This window comes from Mixophyes fleayi, chromosome 3 (genome assembly GCF_038048845.1).
Source record: "Mixophyes fleayi isolate aMixFle1 chromosome 3, aMixFle1.hap1, whole genome shotgun sequence".
In the NCBI taxonomy this organism is placed as follows: domain Eukaryota; kingdom Metazoa; phylum Chordata; class Amphibia; order Anura; family Limnodynastidae; genus Mixophyes; species Mixophyes fleayi.
Genome location: NC_134404.1, coordinates 293,489,970 through 293,509,237, shown reverse-complemented (window position 1 = coordinate 293,509,237; position 19,268 = coordinate 293,489,970). Strand labels below are relative to the sequence as shown.

The 19,268-nt window shown below is 39.5% G+C and overlaps 1 protein-coding gene across 2 annotated transcripts in view; it reads right to left on the bottom strand.

The window, feature by feature from the left end:
• Nucleotides 1-763: 763 nt before the first annotated feature.
• Nucleotides 764-19,268, bottom strand: part of RIN2 (Ras and Rab interactor 2) — a 134,020-nt gene continuing 115,515 nt past the window's right edge. For both annotated transcript variants that reach the window (XM_075203826.1, XM_075203827.1), the window contains 4 exons: nucleotides 10,563-10,868; nucleotides 9,728-9,859; nucleotides 7,284-7,447; nucleotides 764-6,256 (listed from right to left, as the gene is read on the bottom strand). In XM_075203826.1, the coding sequence (XP_075059927.1) occupies nucleotides 5,927-6,256; nucleotides 7,284-7,447; nucleotides 9,728-9,859; nucleotides 10,563-10,868 (932 nt within the window). In that variant the 3' untranslated portion in view covers nucleotides 764-5,926. The remainder of the gene's footprint in view (nucleotides 6,257-7,283; nucleotides 7,448-9,727; nucleotides 9,860-10,562; nucleotides 10,869-19,268) is intronic.

The window sequence follows — 19,268 nt, the reverse complement described above, 5'->3', positions numbered from 1 at the left end:
GATGTGACAGATAATACTGGTTGTTGTAATGTATTGATTACTGGGAGAAATGTTGTTATATAGGCAGTATGCTTGTCCCTATGCTATTGTATGTGTAGCTAAGCGTATATGGTTATCTATTCTTATTACATGAATATATAGCAGAATATGTGTATAAGTGGCTAAGTGCTAACTCAAGGATATTAACTATAATGTGTCTGAATGATATACAGTGATACCATGCTTAATAGAATAGTTTGACACTATGATGACCCACTAAGGACTGTTAGAGTTGGACAGATCTAAAATGGTCAGTGTCATCATGCACAAAGCTGTGGACCAAATTACTAACCATCTTCACTTTTGGCCATTACAAATCAGGACCAGTTTTCTAAAAAGTGTAAGTGTCCCTATTTGGTCATTTGAAATGTATGGTAATATGGTGGTGCATTGCACACACAGAAGTAACCCATTATGGCAGGCCTGTTCAAGCTGTGGCTCTCCAGGTGTTGTGAAACTACAATCCCCAACATGCTTTGCCAGCAGATAGCCAGCCAATAGTTGGCAAGGTATGCTGTGACATGTAGTTCCACAACACCTGGAGAGCCACAGGTTGGCCAGACCTGCATTAAGATGTCTGTACTATAAGTGTATTAATGTGTCTGTCAGTTCCAGTTCCAGGGAGGTAAGAGCATTTCTCCCCCACCCACCTTTATAAAATATATCTTACAATTCAATTGTTGTTGGCCTTCCTAAAACTGCTAAATAAATAAGACGACACATATTTATCCAAACCACATTACCATTTATTATGTGCAAAATACATACATATCACAATACATTTAAATGCAGTGGAGACTCATCTCATTTACTAGGTTGACTATTCTTACAAGCCCCCATGTACTTGTGCCAAAATACAGATTGAAAACACATTGTTCCATTTTTGAATACATGGTTTTGTTCCTTGAAAGAAAACATTTTTTTTCTATTTTTTTTTCTTTATTTTAAAAGCAACCTACATAAAATGAAATTACGTTAAATAATTAGTGTTTTATTTTATATAAGTATCTTGTACAACCTAACAGAATGACAGGGTATGTACCAGCAAACCCATTTCAAGATTTCTTTCAAAACTTCTTCCATTGTGTGTTGTCTGAACCGGCAGACTAGTACAGTACTGTTACAATCTTATATTGTATCACTTATTACCAATTACATTCTTTTCCCATATCACTATTCTTACCAAATAAGTCTGTATAACTTTACCAATTCCTCCTAGAAACATCTTCAGTGCTGGTGATAAATAACTTGGGTAGGTGAATTATAGCATCATATCAAGGTGCCCATCACTGTTCTTTATGGATACTAATTTATAGTACTGATACAGCCTAGTTATAATGTGTTTAACAACAGTGAGTATATTGCTTATTTTACCCAGGGTTTCTTTAATACTAGAGAATATATTTCAAAAGTTATTACAGTTTCAAACACATTTTCTCCAAGAGACCAGTTGTTTCACTATCATTTTGTGGCACCCATCATTTCTACACACAAAATTAACATAAATTTGCATGTGGTGCAAACACCAAACACACAGGTCAGATGCTGTTTTGAACAGTAATAACCTTTGAGTAATGTGATGCATACAGTAGTAACTGTTGTATGCAGTAGCAAATGTTTTCCAAACAAAGTTTGGTTTTATAACAATATGTGACTATGATTCCTGCTCAATTGATATATCTTCTCAGCAGTTATTATCACAGCATATTCTGGGCAATTCCCATACACTAAAGTTAAATTTGGCAAAATTAGTCTATTGGCAAGAATCAAGTGCCTTGACCAAAATAAGACAACGGTAAATACAACTTCATTAGGCATATTGTTTTACATTTACTGGTGAAAATATAGGTAGTGCCTGTGCATATTATATGTCATACTCTACCAGGCAGAAGCTTTCCCTTTTTATACATTTCAGTATTTTAGAATAGGGTTCTTAGAGGTTTAAAACGTATTATGTTGATGTGCCCAGCATACTGACCGGAAATAACAGAATAAAACTGCATTTACACACTATTTTGCACATAATGTACCCAATACTAAGCAGGACCAAGGAGTGCCAGTCGTCTAGAGAGCAGTTATCTGTTTTGGTGCGCAACACAATTTTTAAACTGATAGCCTATAATTAATTACACTTTAATCCACACATCCTTCAGTTGTTGTCTGTTTACTGGCCAGGAATTAAAGCTAGATACACACTACAGATTTTTCACCCGATTATCGGCCCAATATAAATGTCTGTTAGGTCTGATATTGCATTCGTGTGTACGCTCCAACGATCATATTTTATCGTCCCAGAGCACATTGTATCATTTGATTTGACGCTATAACCAGGCTAAAAATCTCTATGAATGATGGAACGATGTCGGGCAAATCCTGCATTGAGTATGCACTCAGGACCGGCAGGGTCCATAGATCTCTATGGAGTGTAGAGTCACAAACTTTTCAGCAGATGATTGTGAAAGATGAAGTGCACAGATCTGAAGGTAAACTGTGTAAAATCGTGTAAGTGTGTGCACAGGAATCGACATGCTGATTGGTCGTTGGTAAAATCGTTAAAGAAATCACAACGGGAGAAATTTTCTGTAGTGTGTACCCAGCTTAAAGGTTAGGAAAACCAGGGTAAATGGAGAACAGACATCCCTTCAGAGTGTTTTCACACTGCAGACAGCTATATTGAGAGTGGGGTACTGCTGGAACCATACAATGTTCCTATTATACTAGTAAATGGGTTTTCTTGATTTTTAAAGAATCACTGAGTAAAAATAAAAGAACTACTTATCATTGTTACAGTAGTACCCAGATCTGCTGAAGACTCCAATGGTCCGATGCTGCAAACCTCTCTCCTACTTGCTCTTGCCTGATTCAAACAGGCAGCGGTGTTGAACTTCCGATTCGAATGTGCTTTCTATTCATGCAAATTCTGCCTCAGTAGGAGAGAGAAGAGCAGCACCCACCAAATTAGGGTAACTCCAGATCATAGTGAATCTTTGAAACTCCGGTAACATTTGGTAGAGTTACGTCTGAAGCCCAGATGAATGTAAATTTACATTTTTGTGCAGAGACGTCACATAATGTGAAATGACTTTATTCTCTGCAGTTCAGCAGTCAAGTACAACATATTTATCAGGCTGGAAACTGATTATTTAACTAGTTTACAGAATAAGTCTGGCAGCCCTTGGCTTGGGAGGAGTGTGTTGGGTCTTCAGCTTAATCAGATCATATAACACTAGCAATTATTTTGTTCCATCACTTTTTTTCACTTGCATATATTCCCTCTTTTACTGGTATATCTTCCCTGCTATAGCGAGGCTGCAATATGTAACAGATTCCTTCTGGCAGCAAAGATACAAAAACAAGAAAGATACCAAACACATACCACAAAACCTTCTAAGACATTAAAAACACAAATATGGTAAAATAAAAATTGCCTACAACAATCCGCGTTATATTAAAAAGTATCCATTAAAACATATAGATGTGATGCTCCAGAGCCAGCAAGAGATAACATATCTTTATATATTAAATGTTAAATCACATGCACAGTATTGACTTATAGTTAAAATAAAAAGAAACCCTTGCAGTTTGCCCGAAACTGTCACAGAAATCTCTACGAAACATATCTATGAAAAACTATAGCAGTTTTTTTGTTTCTTATTTCTTTTGTTTTGTACAAAATAACCAAGTAACATTACTCTGATGCACTGCACCAAACAGTGTAGTCAAACAAATGCTGGTAACAAATGAGAGAATCCCAGCAACATGAATAGGTTCTAGCTGTCATTTTGTAGAATGCAGTAAATAAATGAAAGCTATAATCTGATTGGTTGCTTCTAGGCAACATCCCCACTTTTTCAAACACGCAGCTTAGTAAATATACCCCATTGTCTATATAGAAAGCATTCTTCAATGTAAATTATATCGACTAGTTCTGTGACCATATTAAACCACACGGCTGTAAATCCAGTGTTTATATAAAGGTCACAGAAATCTGAGGTGACTTTTAATATCCATAATAATGTAAAGTAGGGCATGCATTATCCCTTATAATACACACGTTTTCCTAATTAACACTGAGGTGATGACATCAGAACTCACCCATTATAAGCGATGACAACTGAACTTGTTGTTTATACAGATATTATTTATAGGAGTTCATACATATATTTACATCGCTTGCATTAGTAATCTACCATTAAAGTATATCTGCTAATATTAACTAACATTTTCTGGGTCAAAGGACTTACTTTTAACCTATGTGAGCCTCCCTCGCCTTTGCTGGCGGCCTTTACCATAATGCCAATGGCATCATGGGCCAATGAGAGAAGAGACAGATGTGGGAGACATTGTGGTTGTATCAAAAGAAGATGTTGTTATTACTGTAGCTATAAGAAATAAAAAAAATTTAATAAAAAATCAGGTTGGGAGGTACTGTTTTCTGGGCAAAACTGAATACACCAGTGTGGTTCTATGTGAGGATAACATGTATATTTTAACTGCAGAGTAAAGTGTTCAGTCACAATTTTAATCCACTTTATGTATCAGACTATATTTAAGTGTTATATATATATATATATATATATATATATATATATATATATATATATATATATATATATGTGTGTGTGTGTGTGTGTGTGTGTATTTTGTCTTTTTATGGCCAAGCTCTGTTGCAATCAAACTGTTCAAAAAAGAATGTTCAGTCTGGCAGTGAAAAAGTTACAATACAGGAACGATATAAAATGGACTAATGTGGAATAGTTTCCACCAAATAATGACTGATAATCCAGAGATTTGTTACTATTATAACATTGTTATCATATAATAACAAAGTAGGAGTGCTGTGCTTTGTATTCACATGTATATTGTGCTTTGTGTTTACATGTATATTGTGCTTTGTATTCACATGTATATTGTGCTTTGTATTTACATGCAGTTTACAAAGAATGTGCCCTTTGAGGAAATGAGTAAAGTGGATCCACACGTTATTTGTATCAGTTTTATCCCTCCGTTTCCGAAGATGAATTGAAATAAAAAATGATGCAGATATTGATTAAGTAAACATCAAGACATTACTGACAGAATCAGGGAGATGTGTATCGGATAGAAAGGAATCCTAGAAACCATATCAGCTTGTTTTGTCTAGTGACATCACCAGTGATGCACATTATCATTTTTATTGGTTCTAACAGCCTTCTACCTTACCCCATACATTGACAAATCATGAGGCTTAAAATAAAGTCTCAACCACTCTAAAAACAGCTTCTTATAAAATAATGACTCACTATTTTTTTTTTTTTTTTTTACAAAAATACATATTATATACATAATACAAAAGGCAAACTCCACTCCTAAAATATAGTACAAATTAACAGCTCAATTGAGGACTTTGTGCCTCAGGATATTTACATGTATGTGAGAAATTATGATGTGTTTCATTGACAAACTCAGATTTCAGTGCCAACAAATGCTGCTAATAAGTAGGTCTCCCCCACCCCTGAATTCACTTTACTTCTTAAAAAAAAACAAAACCCGTTTATCAAAAAATGAAAAATACACAGACACAATGCTTCGACCCTTCAATACTGTCCATGGACAATAGCTGAAACCAGCACCCAGCACCGCATAGTGTAATAAATGTTAGAATTACACAGTCCACAGCTCCAAACAATTTTCATTGGGTCAGAAGAAGCCCATTCACGCGCTCGAACCAGGAAATCTGATGATTACTTTCAGTTCACCACATTCTGGCCTCTGACATCTACTTTACAGGTGTACAACAGCACACAATGCCCATTACAGCAAGATCCCACCTCTAGAGTCGTATTAGACTCGGACAGACATCTATTTTGAGTGCAAAACTATACATCTTGGGACAAGTGTACAAATGTTAGAAATCTGCATCATCATCGTTATCATCATCATTATAGCTGATGATCCCCTGAGGATCGTAATTGATACGCTTGTACACAAAATGAAAGACTTGGAGGTTTGGCCGACTATGAAGCTCAGCTTTAATTTTCTGTGGGTAGGTGTCTTCACTGAGCTGCTGCCAGGTGTCATCAATGGAAAGGAAGAGACCGTAAATCTCGGGGTCTTTGATGTTAAACCTGTGTGCACACATCTGGCACACTTCTTCTGTAGTCGTGTAGGGTTTAACTATTAGCGTCTTGCCGGTACATCCACTATTCACCTCCTGCAGGGCCACCCTCAGGTAGTTCTGTAAAAAAAAGAGATTAAAGATAAAGATGTGAGTGGTGAATTATATAGTATTGTGATTGTATGGTACACAATTAAAACAAAGGATACATGACACTGGGTAAGTTGGCCAAGCTTCAGTGACCAAAGACACTTACAATGCTTGTTGCTGGAGACAAACACCCATAGCAGCAGTCTCTTCTTCAATATACAACTAGCTTTTGAGCTGTATTTAAAAAGTTTACCCATTTTCTACACACAGTGGGAGCAGCCATTCTGTGGGCTGAACCAACTACATTTTGACTACAAACCAAACCTCAGCCTGAAATACTCTACATCACGTCCACTTAGAACTTCCTCAGAACTGCTCCTCTATGATAACCACCTCTCACTCCCTCCTACAAGACCACCTCTCACTCCCTCCTACAAGATTTATCTTGTGCTACTATCCAACTAACGAATAACCTACCATGACTGATCAGAATCTCCCCATCCTTCAAATCTTTATTTGGTCTATGAAAATCCACATGTATACTAGACCCTACCCTATTCCCTCTTATGCTATTTGCACTGGTACAAACTTGCTATTGTGACTACAGAACAAGTTTCAGAACTGTATTGCACATACTTTGAGATAATAAATCTATATAATATAAATAAATAAGGAATGATGTATTAAAATATAAGGCAGTGGCTAGTTACTAATGGGTATATTTACTAAACTGCGGGTTTAAAAAAAGGTGGAGATGTTGCCTATAGCAACCATTTAGATTCTAGCTGTCATTTTGTAGAATGTACTAAATAAATGATAACTAGAATTTGATTAGTTGCTATAGGCAACATCTCCACTTTTTTAAACCCGCAGTTTAGTAAATATACTCCTAAGAGTGACTATATATGCCAATATATCATTATGCTGAGCTCTAATGCCACTCGCTATGACTGGTAGACATTTATCAAAACTGGTGCAATGGAAAAAGCTGGTGTTACCAACAGGAACCGATCAGACTGTAATTGTTTACAGATCTGGCTGGTTGGAGATGTCCTACCTGAAAGTCATCAATGGATGGAATGGTTCTGTTCGTTGTCCTTCTCTTGTGCCATTGTTTTAATGTATCTCTGGTCTCTGAATTCAGTAATCGCGCCGCTTGCTCCTCCTGGAAATTCTTTACCAAGGAAAGTGCTCCATAAGCGCTTGTCAAGTAATAGCCTCCTAGGAGAACATAAACACAGTAAAATTAGGTGTAAGCTCACAGCCAAAAAAACCCAGTCTGCAACTGTAATTATTTTATTGTGGTAGGCCTGGGTATAAAGTAATCTATTTATATTAAAGGGAACAGTAAGTGAAAGGAACGTATAGGGAACTCATTCTGACTCCATATATTCCTCAAAATATTTTACAATTATTTAAATAACGTACTTAGATTTCAACTTTTGCAAAAACTCAGTTTTGTCCTGGCTAACAAAGGGCCATTGACTTGTATTCAAAGGAAATCATGACAAAGCACAAGTCATCTGCTGGTCAGTGCAAATGCAAGTGCACCTAGGCGTCCCTAGCAAGGTACGGAATGGGGGCATTGGTGCAGAAATGAGATTTCCTTTTGTGGAACAAAATTACTGAAATGATATAAAGGGGTAGTCTGTAAAATAACTTTACTTTTGAACGAGCAGAGTTGGGACTCTTCATGTCTCATCATATACTTTTAATAGAACCAGGTTTGTGCCTTCATGTTGCACTTCAGTGGAGAATCGCATTTCCAGGTGTACTCAACTAATGCAATAAAAAGTTTTTTTATTGGGTCAACAATTATCAAGACAGTCCACAAAAAGGACTTTTCTGGAGGGTCACAAGGAGGAAGCCCTTGCTAACCCCTCCACCTCTATGGTCACAAAGAGTTTGCAAAAGGCCCTCTAGATGTGGCAGAATGTGGTCCAATGAGACTGAGTTATGTATGATGACACTCAAACACTGTGTGCCAGCCAGGCAACACTATGCCCACTGTAAAGTATGGTGCTTAGCATCATGTTAGGTGACAAGGAAAGACAATCTTGTAAGGATCTGTTAGAAAGATTTTTGCGCATTACAAATCCTGGAAAAAAACTGTTACCTTCTGCCACGAAGCCCAAACTAGAGAGGAAGTTTATGTTTCAACAGGACAATGATCCTGTACACTGCACAAGCATTACTGAAGTGGTTTAAAATGAAAGAAATAGATGATGTTGTGTGGCCCAGTGAGAGTCCTGATCAAAACCCAATATAAAATCTATGGCAAGGCCTCACATTTCCACCCCTGCCACCTAGCTAACCAAAACTTTACCCTCCTCTCAGTGTTCATAGTGACGTATCCAAAAAGGGGCTGACTGGGCTGGGGGTCAGGGGGGAATCTGCCCTGTATGCCAGTCCCATAGTGGGCTTCCCTGGGGGCGTGGTCACTGGGCTACCTACATTTTTTTCCTTTGAAACATTCCTAATAGGCTGCTGAGCTGAGTTTTGCCCCTTGAGATAAAAATTTGCCAGTCAGCCCTTGGTTCTATAGCTACCAAAAGTGGCTCAACGAAGTACTGACCAAGTGGACAGATTATTATTAAGTGATGATATTATGTTTTTATACTTATATTTCTTCATAATTTATTATTAACTTTTTATTCTTGAAGAGACTCTGAAGACCAATTGTGTGACTCCGAAATGAGAGTTCCCATTCTAGAATATAAAAATCCCAGGCTGAGAGACTCACAAACGGGTTTGGGAGTAAATCCTTTTACACGGCACCGTAGTTATCTCCTGTTATCAGGCTGTGTACAGGGAAGTATTTTCACTATGTCATAGGAAAGTTTCTATTTGTAGATTTGGTATAGGAAGGAGGAGGTCCCTCCGCTTATCTGTGACATACCATTCACTCCACAGGTTGGAACAATTTAGTTGCACCATTATAACTGGAATTCGGTAATGGAAAAAGTCTGCAGTACAAAACAACATTCCAGTGAAAACATTTGTTGCATATTATTATTCCCTTTCAGATCAAGTCTATGTTTTTACTATTAGTATTAATCCTACTGCGAAACGATCTGTTTGATGGCTGGGTATACACAGCTGCTCCATCATTTCCAAATAAAAACATATATTTATATGTGAAGTTTGAAACTGACTTCAGACTGTCAAAGTCAGTTAGCCACACTTACAGACCCCTTGTGTGTAAAACCTTTCACTGTATTGCTTGGAGTGCGCTGGAGAGTCACAAGGTGGTGCAACACAGGTCCGTTTAAAAGAGACCTGCCAGTCCAGAGCTGGGGCAAAATTGTAGTCCTTTATTGGGGGGATGGGGGGGGTGGCCAACAGGACAAAATTCACTCACCCACCTCTTATGTTGTTATTTCAATCAAATTGCTCTGCAAAAGGAAATCTTATTTCTGCACTGCTCCGCAAAACATAATAGTTGTCTAGACAGCATTTTTATACAGATCCTACCCCTACTTAATAAACAGCCCATGTTACCTTCCCCATGCAGTAGAGTCGGATCCAGCAACTCCATCATATATTCGATTTCAGTGTCAATCTCCAGCATGTCACACTGAGCAATGACATACGTTAGTACTGGCAAAAAGTCATCAGCACCATACATCCTTCCTGGAATATAAACATAACATGAGTCACATACATCACTGATGTGAACAGGACATACATAGAAGATAAAAGCTTCTTTGCTGACCATCTTTGTCTGTAGAAATGGCATGGACAGAGAACATGTGTACTATTTGCACTATATTAACACATTAGACTTCAAACTGGAAAGAAATATAAAAAGTGCAGCTCAATGTTGTATGAGCAACTGCACCAGTTACAACTTCTCAGTTTTCTACCTAAAATAAGCTGGAACTTTTTCCATGTCCTAAATACTCATGACTTTATGGGCCATAAGAGCTGTCTTTGGTCCATTAGTTGCAGATTGGTTCTTTTATTATAGAATATTAATGCTCCAAGATGCCTCAAAACACATTTAATTCAAATGTGTGGCCAAGCAGGAGTTGTAAATATCTGTAAATATACATAACCCCCTTGTCTCATAAAACAAAAAAATGATTTTGCATTTCTGTATTGTGTATTACTGTGATTATCCTATGTACTGCAAGGAATACACTGATCTGCCCGTGTTCGGCCAGATCCATCTTTCATAAGGAGTAGGTAGGATCTGCTTCCTATGCTATTCTGCCAGGGGTGTCCTTAATGCAGATGCAGGGCTAATATGAACACATACAGCAGATTGCATGAGGGGCCTCTGCAGTTTTATATATTAAATCCCTAACATGATGCAGGTCAACAACAGCTGTACCTGAGTTATTCTCCATGCACGTATAGATGAGTTTACAGATTCGCAATAGTAGCATCACTTTCTTTTCTGGAGAGTACATCTTCTGCATGGTGGAGAACTTGATTTTGATCTTTTCCACGTCCACTGACTCTGGTGTTGGGGTCAGAACCCCCAACTCCTGAGGGCTTCTCTGTTTCACTAACAGCAGATTCTCCTTCAGCTCCTTCCAGGCCCCACTTGTGGTACGGAAGCTCTTCAGCATGTTCTCAATATAGCTTTTCAGTGGCTTTAAGATACATTTGTGCATGGCTTTCTCCAGGACTGCATCTGAAACACGGAATGGAAACATATCACTGTTCAGTCATGGGAAATATCTGCAATGCCGCCCCACCAGTATATCTGAAACACTGTCTGTAGTGTTTGAACTAGGCCACGGCAAAAGAGATGTTGCCCAAAGTCTCAATCCCAGCAACATTTCTACATCAATTTTTCACTTAATTATTTTTTTGATTTATCTATCGCAAATGATTTAATACATTTAAATGTATTTATTCTGTCATCAGCAGCATAACTATAACAAAGATACATTTATGATATTAGCTGATGAGTTTTATTGTGGGATCACGCACAAGGGGCCTGAGTCATTATGGAGCGCAAAGCATAAAAAAGGAGTAACTTTGCACCTGGGCAAAACCATGTTGCATTGAAGGGGGAGGTAAATTTAAAATATGGGGACAGATTTATAGTTGGGATAGGGCATGTCCTAGATCAACTTTAAACTTCAGTGTAAAAATAAAGCTATCAAGTATTTGTGTGCTACATGGAAAAGAAGCCAGTGTATTCCTTGCGTGCAAAAAAATAAACTAATTTGCACCCCTTGCATTGTAACATGGGTTTGTCCAGTCAAACTTACGCCTTCTTTTTTGCTTTGCTCTCCTTAATGACTCAGACACAAGGTCATTACACAGATACATAGGGTAAGATTCAATTCAGAGCCATGTGTCTTCAGAACAGTCATATTGCACCAATGTTGATGATGGAATCTCCGCTCATTTCACCTTGTAACCCATAGAGGTATAAGGAAAAATGAGCGCAGATTCCTGGCCATAATAGCTAGCAATGTGTACAGGCCGACATCGCTGTAATATCCGCCGGCACATCGCAGCCAACTGAATCTCCCCCATAGAATATGATGACAGACAAGATTATTGGACCCCATAGCCAAGCAGTTTTATGACTATGTTTTGTGTCCTATGTCCTTACAACAGACTTATGTTTGTCCCATGCATGTTCTGAATCTAGCAACAACCCTCCTTAGAGCAACCTATTTAACAGTGAAAATATTTGGTAGATCTAATAAATAAATAAATTGCTGTCAGTGCATATATTACAGTAACAGGGTCAGTTGTCTTCCACTGACAAATGCTCTACAAATATGGTAATAATAATAAATATGTTTAGCAGCATAATAATTCTGAGGAATGTGCCAACTCTTATCAGCCAAAAGTTACCTAACTAGCAATAACCAAGCAGATGTGGGGACACATTCCTATTAGCTACACTGGTGGGGGTGGGGAGTTATATTAAGTTGACAACCTATTTAACTCATATGTCTTTGGGATCTGCTCTTTGTTAGCACCCCAGCTGTTTTGAAAGGTCCTTAGCAAAGCTGCATACAGGGATGTCACCTTGCAGGAAAGATAGTGCTGGAATCCAGGTCCATAGAAATTAATGTAACACGTTACAACTTATCACACACACTATAAAATGCTATTGACATAAAAATATTTTTTTTTCTAACAGAGCAAAAACGCTCATGAAAACATTGGCAAAGCTCTGGGAGTTTTGGGGAAAGGTGTCAAATATAGGGATAGATTCAATTGGCTGCGATGTGCTGTGAGACATCACCGCGATGTCTGGCTGCGCACATTGCCAGACATTACGGTAAGGAATCTCCGCTTATTTTCCCTCACTCCTCTATGGGGTACAAGGAAAAATGACCAGAGATTTCAGCCCCAACATCGGCACGGTATGTCCCGTGAACTGTTCTGGAGATACATTGCGTTGAATGGTGGCTTTGTTGTTAGCTTCTGCCTCACAGCACTGGGGTCATGATTTCGATTCCTGACCATGGCCTTATCTGTGTGGAGTTTGTATGTTCTCCCCATGTTTGTGAGGGTTTCCTACTACACTCCAAAAACATACTAGTAGGTTAATTGCCTGCTGTTAAATTGACCCTAGGGAATTTAGACTGTAAGCCCCCAATGGGGCAGGGACTGATGTGAATGAGTTCTCTGTACAGCGCTGCAGAATTAGTGGCGCTATATAAATATCTGATGATGAATTGAATCTCTCCCATTGTGTCAAAGCTAAGTCTGCCCCCCAACCTTGAATGGCCCTGCTTGTCAACATCTCTGTAGATCCTGTTTTCACCCCTCATGGCTGCAGCTAGGTAGTGTATAGCGTATCACTGGCTATCTAAGGCTATATCATTAGGTTCACTTATAAGCTGTATGAGACATATTTACTCCAAGGAGAAATGTAATGCTATTGATATGTATAGAAGTCCACAGTTAATGTCATGGTTATCTTTTATACAAGGGGAATCTACTACCTAAGCTAATGCTGTGATGTCTCCCGTTTAACATTGCATAATAAATTGCTGGTGGAAGGGGCAGAAGGAATGGGAGTGAGTGATTTAGTGCACTGAAATTATTATTATTTTTTATGTATACAGTCTTGAAGTAGGCCACAACAGCAGTGAGAGCATCTTGTTTATGATAATCTAAATTACATTATGGCTAATTATACGTTTGATGTAGAACATTAAGATATTTAAAAAGCAAACTTTGCATATAAACCATCCCGGTTACACCCGTCTGATGGAGTAGGAGGGGGCGTGCGTCACCATAGATTCACCCCCCACTATAAAATGCCAAAAATTCACGGAATTGAATAGCGGGGGCAGGGCTTAATGACGCGATTAAGCCCCCCCCCCCCCCCCCCCCCGATATTCAATGCCGTGAATATCAGCATTTTTTAGGATCCAGAAGGCTTGCCTACTCTTCTGGGAGTCCAGCTTTCTTCCCTGGATGCATACACAAAATATTTTTTTTGCATGCAGCATTGTGGGGCATCTGAGGTACACCCATTATCAACTTAAAACACATTCAACAATCAGGATTCTAGACTACAGATATATAAACAGACATGAGGATTGCAGACAGGTGGGCTTATTTTATAAAAGAAGCTCATATTTTATAAAAGAAGCTCATACTTGCCTACTCAGGAGAGTAGACAAGTATGGTCTAATAATGGTGTGCTTGTAAAAGGAATAGTGGATGTACTTAATGGCCACGAGGCATGAATGTGAGTGTAAAACAAAATCTTTCTACAAAAACTACAAATGCTTTCCAGACCTCATCTCATTGTAAAAATAAGTATTCCCATGTCTGAGAGGTGTGATATTCCCATTATTACTTGCTAATGCATTCAGTCATTGATGCGCCTAGACAGATAATACATTATACCTTCTCTGCAAAATAATCAGTAAGGCAACTGCAATCGAATCATAGAAAATGATCAACAAATGAAGCACAAAAGACCTACTTAACAATAAAATATTTCATGCAAATTATAGATTCCTTTTTATACAATATACAATATGGATTTCCTTAACTGGCTTTTACTGAATTAGATTAATCAGATTGAGTCATGCCGGTCATGTCCCTCAAGGTTATATGACGTACTTGGCCACATTGCAATGTAGGTTATGCTGACTCACATACAATGACCTCATTCAGACCTTGCTTGTTTTGTTTACCTTTATATTGTACCTTGATTCACTAGCAAGTGGACCAGATCTATCACGTAGCTACCAAACCAGATGAAGAGCAAGTGTACTAACTCTTCTCCTCCACAAAGCTACAAATAACAGCTTATTGGCCATAATGTCAGATCATGAATTTCTACTGAGCGATGAGTAACATCTTCATAAAGATGTCAGGACCAGGAGAAATAATGTAAATCTCCATGTTACAGAGCCAAATGCAAACTCCATATTGCAGGTAGAATGGTTTTCAGAAGATTTTTTTTTTCACATGAATAGTTAGATGTCATTCAGTAGCAAACATGTTAATTGATGTTAACAAAGAATAAAACATTACAGAATTTCATGAACTCTTAATAGACAGTAGAGCTCATATATGAACGGAAACAATGCGCCATACTTGTCTACTCTCCTGGAATGTCTGGAAGACTAACACATATTGGGGTGTTCATCTGGACTACTGGGAGAGTAAGTCACTCACCCAGACCCTGCACCATGTTCTTCAGAAGTGTGCAGGACCTTGATACCACTATATGCCTCCTCCCCCTGGTGCGTGTTGACCTGAATTGTGTCGCTATACAGCAGCTGGGGCTGTGATGGTAACGCTTTTTGCACTTGTCCCTGGGAGGTCCAAAAGGTTGGCAACTATACAATGTACCTCCACAGCACACCTATTTATCCGTCTCATACACTCTTATCTTACTTTTTAAATTGGAAATATCCATAGTGGAAACAGTTAAAAAAAAAAAAGATCTTGCCCTGTGAAGTGAAATCTGTGTTTTTGTTACAAGTGGGCACAAAACAAGGAGCACAGACATTCAGAAAGGAATGCCCACATCTGCCCAGCCACTACCATGAGTGCCCTCTGCAGATGCTATGATACAGGGTTAAAGACCCTTTTAAGAAATGTGTATAGTTTAGGAGAGGTTATCACTTGTCTGAAAATGAAAAAGTACTATAACACTATTGAAATGAAGTATAGTGCAAATATGAACCACTATGCTTGGATACAATTGAGCACACCAGCAGTCAGTGGCAGATATGAAGGGGGGGGGGGGGTGCGATCGGGCAACTCGCCCCCCCTAGAAATCAGCGGCAGCTCACTATACTCATGTTCCCAGCGGCAGACAGAGAATCCTGTCCGGCTGCTCTGATTATGTTTTAACCCAATCAGCATACTGTGCGTCCTAGTCAGCCTCCGTGAGCATTAGTATAGTGAGGGGTCACTGGATGCTCACTGCTTCTCTTAGCAGAAAAGGGGGCCGCCCTTGCCAGAAGTGGTACAGGTAAAAACCATCAGCAATGTTAGTAGGTTATTCAAGTCACGGTGATGTCCGGCTGCGACATTACCGGGTACAGTGGTACCCGAACATCACTCATTTTTTCTGTATACCTCTATGGGGTGCAAAGAAAAATCAGTGAAATGACATTGCCGTGGCGTGTCTTCCTGACCGTTCCAGAGGTACTCTGTGGCACATCGTGGGGAACTGAATTCCACCATTAAGGTTTTAAAGTGAATTACCCATTTATATTTGAAAATGTACACACCATTAAAATGTGAACATTACTGATCCAAGCAGGCCTTATTCCAATAAAACACTTAGAGCGTAAAATGACTACATCTAATCAATTTGTTGGGCTCAGAGATATTAAGTTAGCATAAGAAAAGTGTGTTTGTTGAAACACTGCAGCTTTCTATGTGCATGAAATTGTCTGTTCTGTTACATCAGAAATGAAATTAACATTGAATTAAACTAACCGCAATAATTTAAAATATATCTATGTGACACATAGGACATGAGGCACAATGCTAACTCTTAGGACATTTCTAGAATATGGGAACATTTCTACAGAGGGGTCACTGCTCCTTGTGCCTTTCTCCCTTCCTTCTCTGTTTGTGTGGCATGGGTCAAAAAGTACAGCGCACAGTGCAATTTAGACCAGCAGGGTATTTAGACCTACCGGTACTTGCAACATACCTCCCAACATTTGGGTAAGTGGCATCGGGGCAGGGAGCGTGACCACGTCACAATGGGGGAGTGACCAACCCCTAGCTACCCGTTCTCCCCTCCCCTCCCCTCCAAACACCTTCATTGTTGTGCGCAATGGTCCGTCCATCCAATGCTCTGCCATGCAGAGCAGCAGTGAAAAATAAACCTCCCAAATTTCTCACTTGCGGGACAAAGCTGTCCCTATCGGGAGGGTGGGACAGAGCCCTCAAATCAGGTCTGCCGCATAAATCAGGATGGTTGGGAGGTATGATTGCAACAATGCTGGCTTGAAGTTATGTGGGTTTCTAAATGTATGTGAAAATTGTCAACCACTGGTTTAGAGAGCAATTTATGTGACACACTACAGCTTTTGGGTCAAAGAACTTCCAATAAGTGCTAGGAACCCCTCCAGCCGGCACAACACAACCCGGAGTCTACTCTGCCAGTCAGGTGTTCACTGGAGCCCCTGATGGTGGGGACAGACTGGGCTGCAGACTGACAGAGGGTCGTGAAGTGTGTACCGGCTGGGGAGAACCCAGGCAAGAAGAGTCAGGTCCACGCAGAGGTCAAAGGCCGGCAGCAGGTAACAGTAATGATGAACAAGCTGAGGTCAGAGGTCACAGGCAAAGTAGCAGAACGGGTAAACAAGCCAAGGATCAGGGTCACAGGAAACACAAGCGAAGTCCAATACGAAGCCAAGGGTCATACACGGGAAGTCAAACGTAGATACAGGATACAGGAACTGGAACAAGCAGGTCAGCAGACTGGAGCACAGAAGCTATAACCGGCAATGAGGCAGCAGACCTCATTGCCTTAAGTACAGACACAGACCAATCAGCAGTTGAACACACTCCTGCAGGCTAATTTACTAGTATCCAGCAGGGCCAATCAGGGCTTGCCCCTGACCTACACAGTTGCAGGCTAATGCCTGTTAATAAGCCTAATCAGCCCACAGGCTGCCTGCTATGCGCATGCGCCCGGCTACCAGCACCGCCGGGACGCAGCGCTAGTGTACTAGCGTCTGGCCGTTGCCCTGGTAACGGCCGGACAGGAAGAGGAAATGACGTCCCGGTCGTCAAGGTGACGGCCGGGACGCTGGGGCGCATGAGAAGCGAGCCGCGGCGGCTGTGAGTACCGCCGCGGCTCGTGACAATAAGCAGGTCTAATTGTAGGTACAACTGGGTAATAATGTGGGCTGCGGGTCTAAAGATTAATCATTTAAATTTTTACGTGTTCAATGTATCTATGAACACTTGACCAACCTTCCTCCCTGCTTATACTGTAACCTGACCCAAAATCTGTAGTTAATGGAATTTACATAAAAACATTAGAACACTCTCATCATATTCATGTTAGACAAAGTGTATACAGTAGCACAAGCAGCTCTCTCTCTCTCTCTACAAATATTGTCTCTTCTACAGCATATTCACCAGGGAAAATCAAAAGCAGCACTGGACTTTTGAAGACCCAATTTAGCATTAAACACTCCAGGCTGTGGGCCAGTCACTTGGAGAAGATGGACTGTGCTACAAAAATACTTTTATTTTTCTGCTCCCAAATGCAGAATAGTTTGCATACCTGCACCTTGGGAAAATGCTCATAGCCATTATGAGATGTTATTATATACCACTGTGGTATATATGCTCTTTGCTGAGCATGTGCACAACTAGGGTCCGTTCAAAGCGATATCTATGATTGCCTATCTGTATCTCTTTGACCCATCCACCTCATCATATTATGATGTTTTATGCCTTGTTTGACTCTAGGGGGCACTCGGCAGCGATGTAACATTGCGGATTTCTCTTCATGCCCCATATGGGTGCGAGGAGAATTCTGCAATGTTGAGGTACCATAGTATCTGAAAATGTGCGCAGCTGCGATGTTCGGAGGAACATCGCGGCTAATTGAATATGCCCCTTACTTTCATATCGAACAGATTCATACTGGGGTAAAGGGAAAAGATTATGTGTTTTATTCTAGTGTCAGGTATTCTTTCACTTCCATCCTTCAAATTCTGGCTTAGCAACACCACCAGTATAGATGTACACGTTTGTGCTTGCGAAAAGTTCACACATAAAGGCCTTTCTCATGTTTGCTTACTCAATATTTACAAAGCCAGGAACATTGACATCAAATTCAGGCAATATGTGCACCATGCATCATAAATGTCCCTGACCCCTGGAATATATTGTGCGTATTATAGCAACCCTCTACTAAATATACATGTCCACTCTTATGCCTCTATCACATCAGCTCTCTCACACTAGATATGAAACTGGAGCGCTTCCGTAGCCTCAGCTAGAAGCAATTCATTGCTTCTAGGTGAGGCTACCTCAGCTAGAAGCAATGTTAACCTCTTTTCTTTTAAGGCATGTTAACCTTAGTTAGCCTCTTTTCTTTTAAGGCATGTTAACCTCAGTTAACCTCTTTTCTTTTAAGGCATGCCCATAGTATGTTTACATATACAGCATAACACATACTATTTACACATATTGCTATTTACAGACTGACACCTTATACTGTACTGAAACATGTTCTCTGACATGGTAAAGTCCAAGCAGGGACAATGTTCTCTCTTTACCTTTTCACCAATCAGACATTGGCTTTCATTGTCTTATCAGCACTAGAACAATCAGAGCTAATGGATGATTGGTTGCACTGGGTTAATACACATTGATAGTAAATCTTCTGAGACTTCTCTTTTATAAGAGGGTAAATTCATATAACAAGTAAGTGCCCTCAAACTTCTAATTGGCTTCTTACCTATTTAGCTATTAAAGGCGTCACCTTTAAATCAATTGCTATATTTCAAGAGTATTTTTTGCAAACATTTAAATGTGTTTCATTTTGGAAAATAAATATGTATCATATGTTGTAACATTCAGCATGACGTCTCAATCTATTATA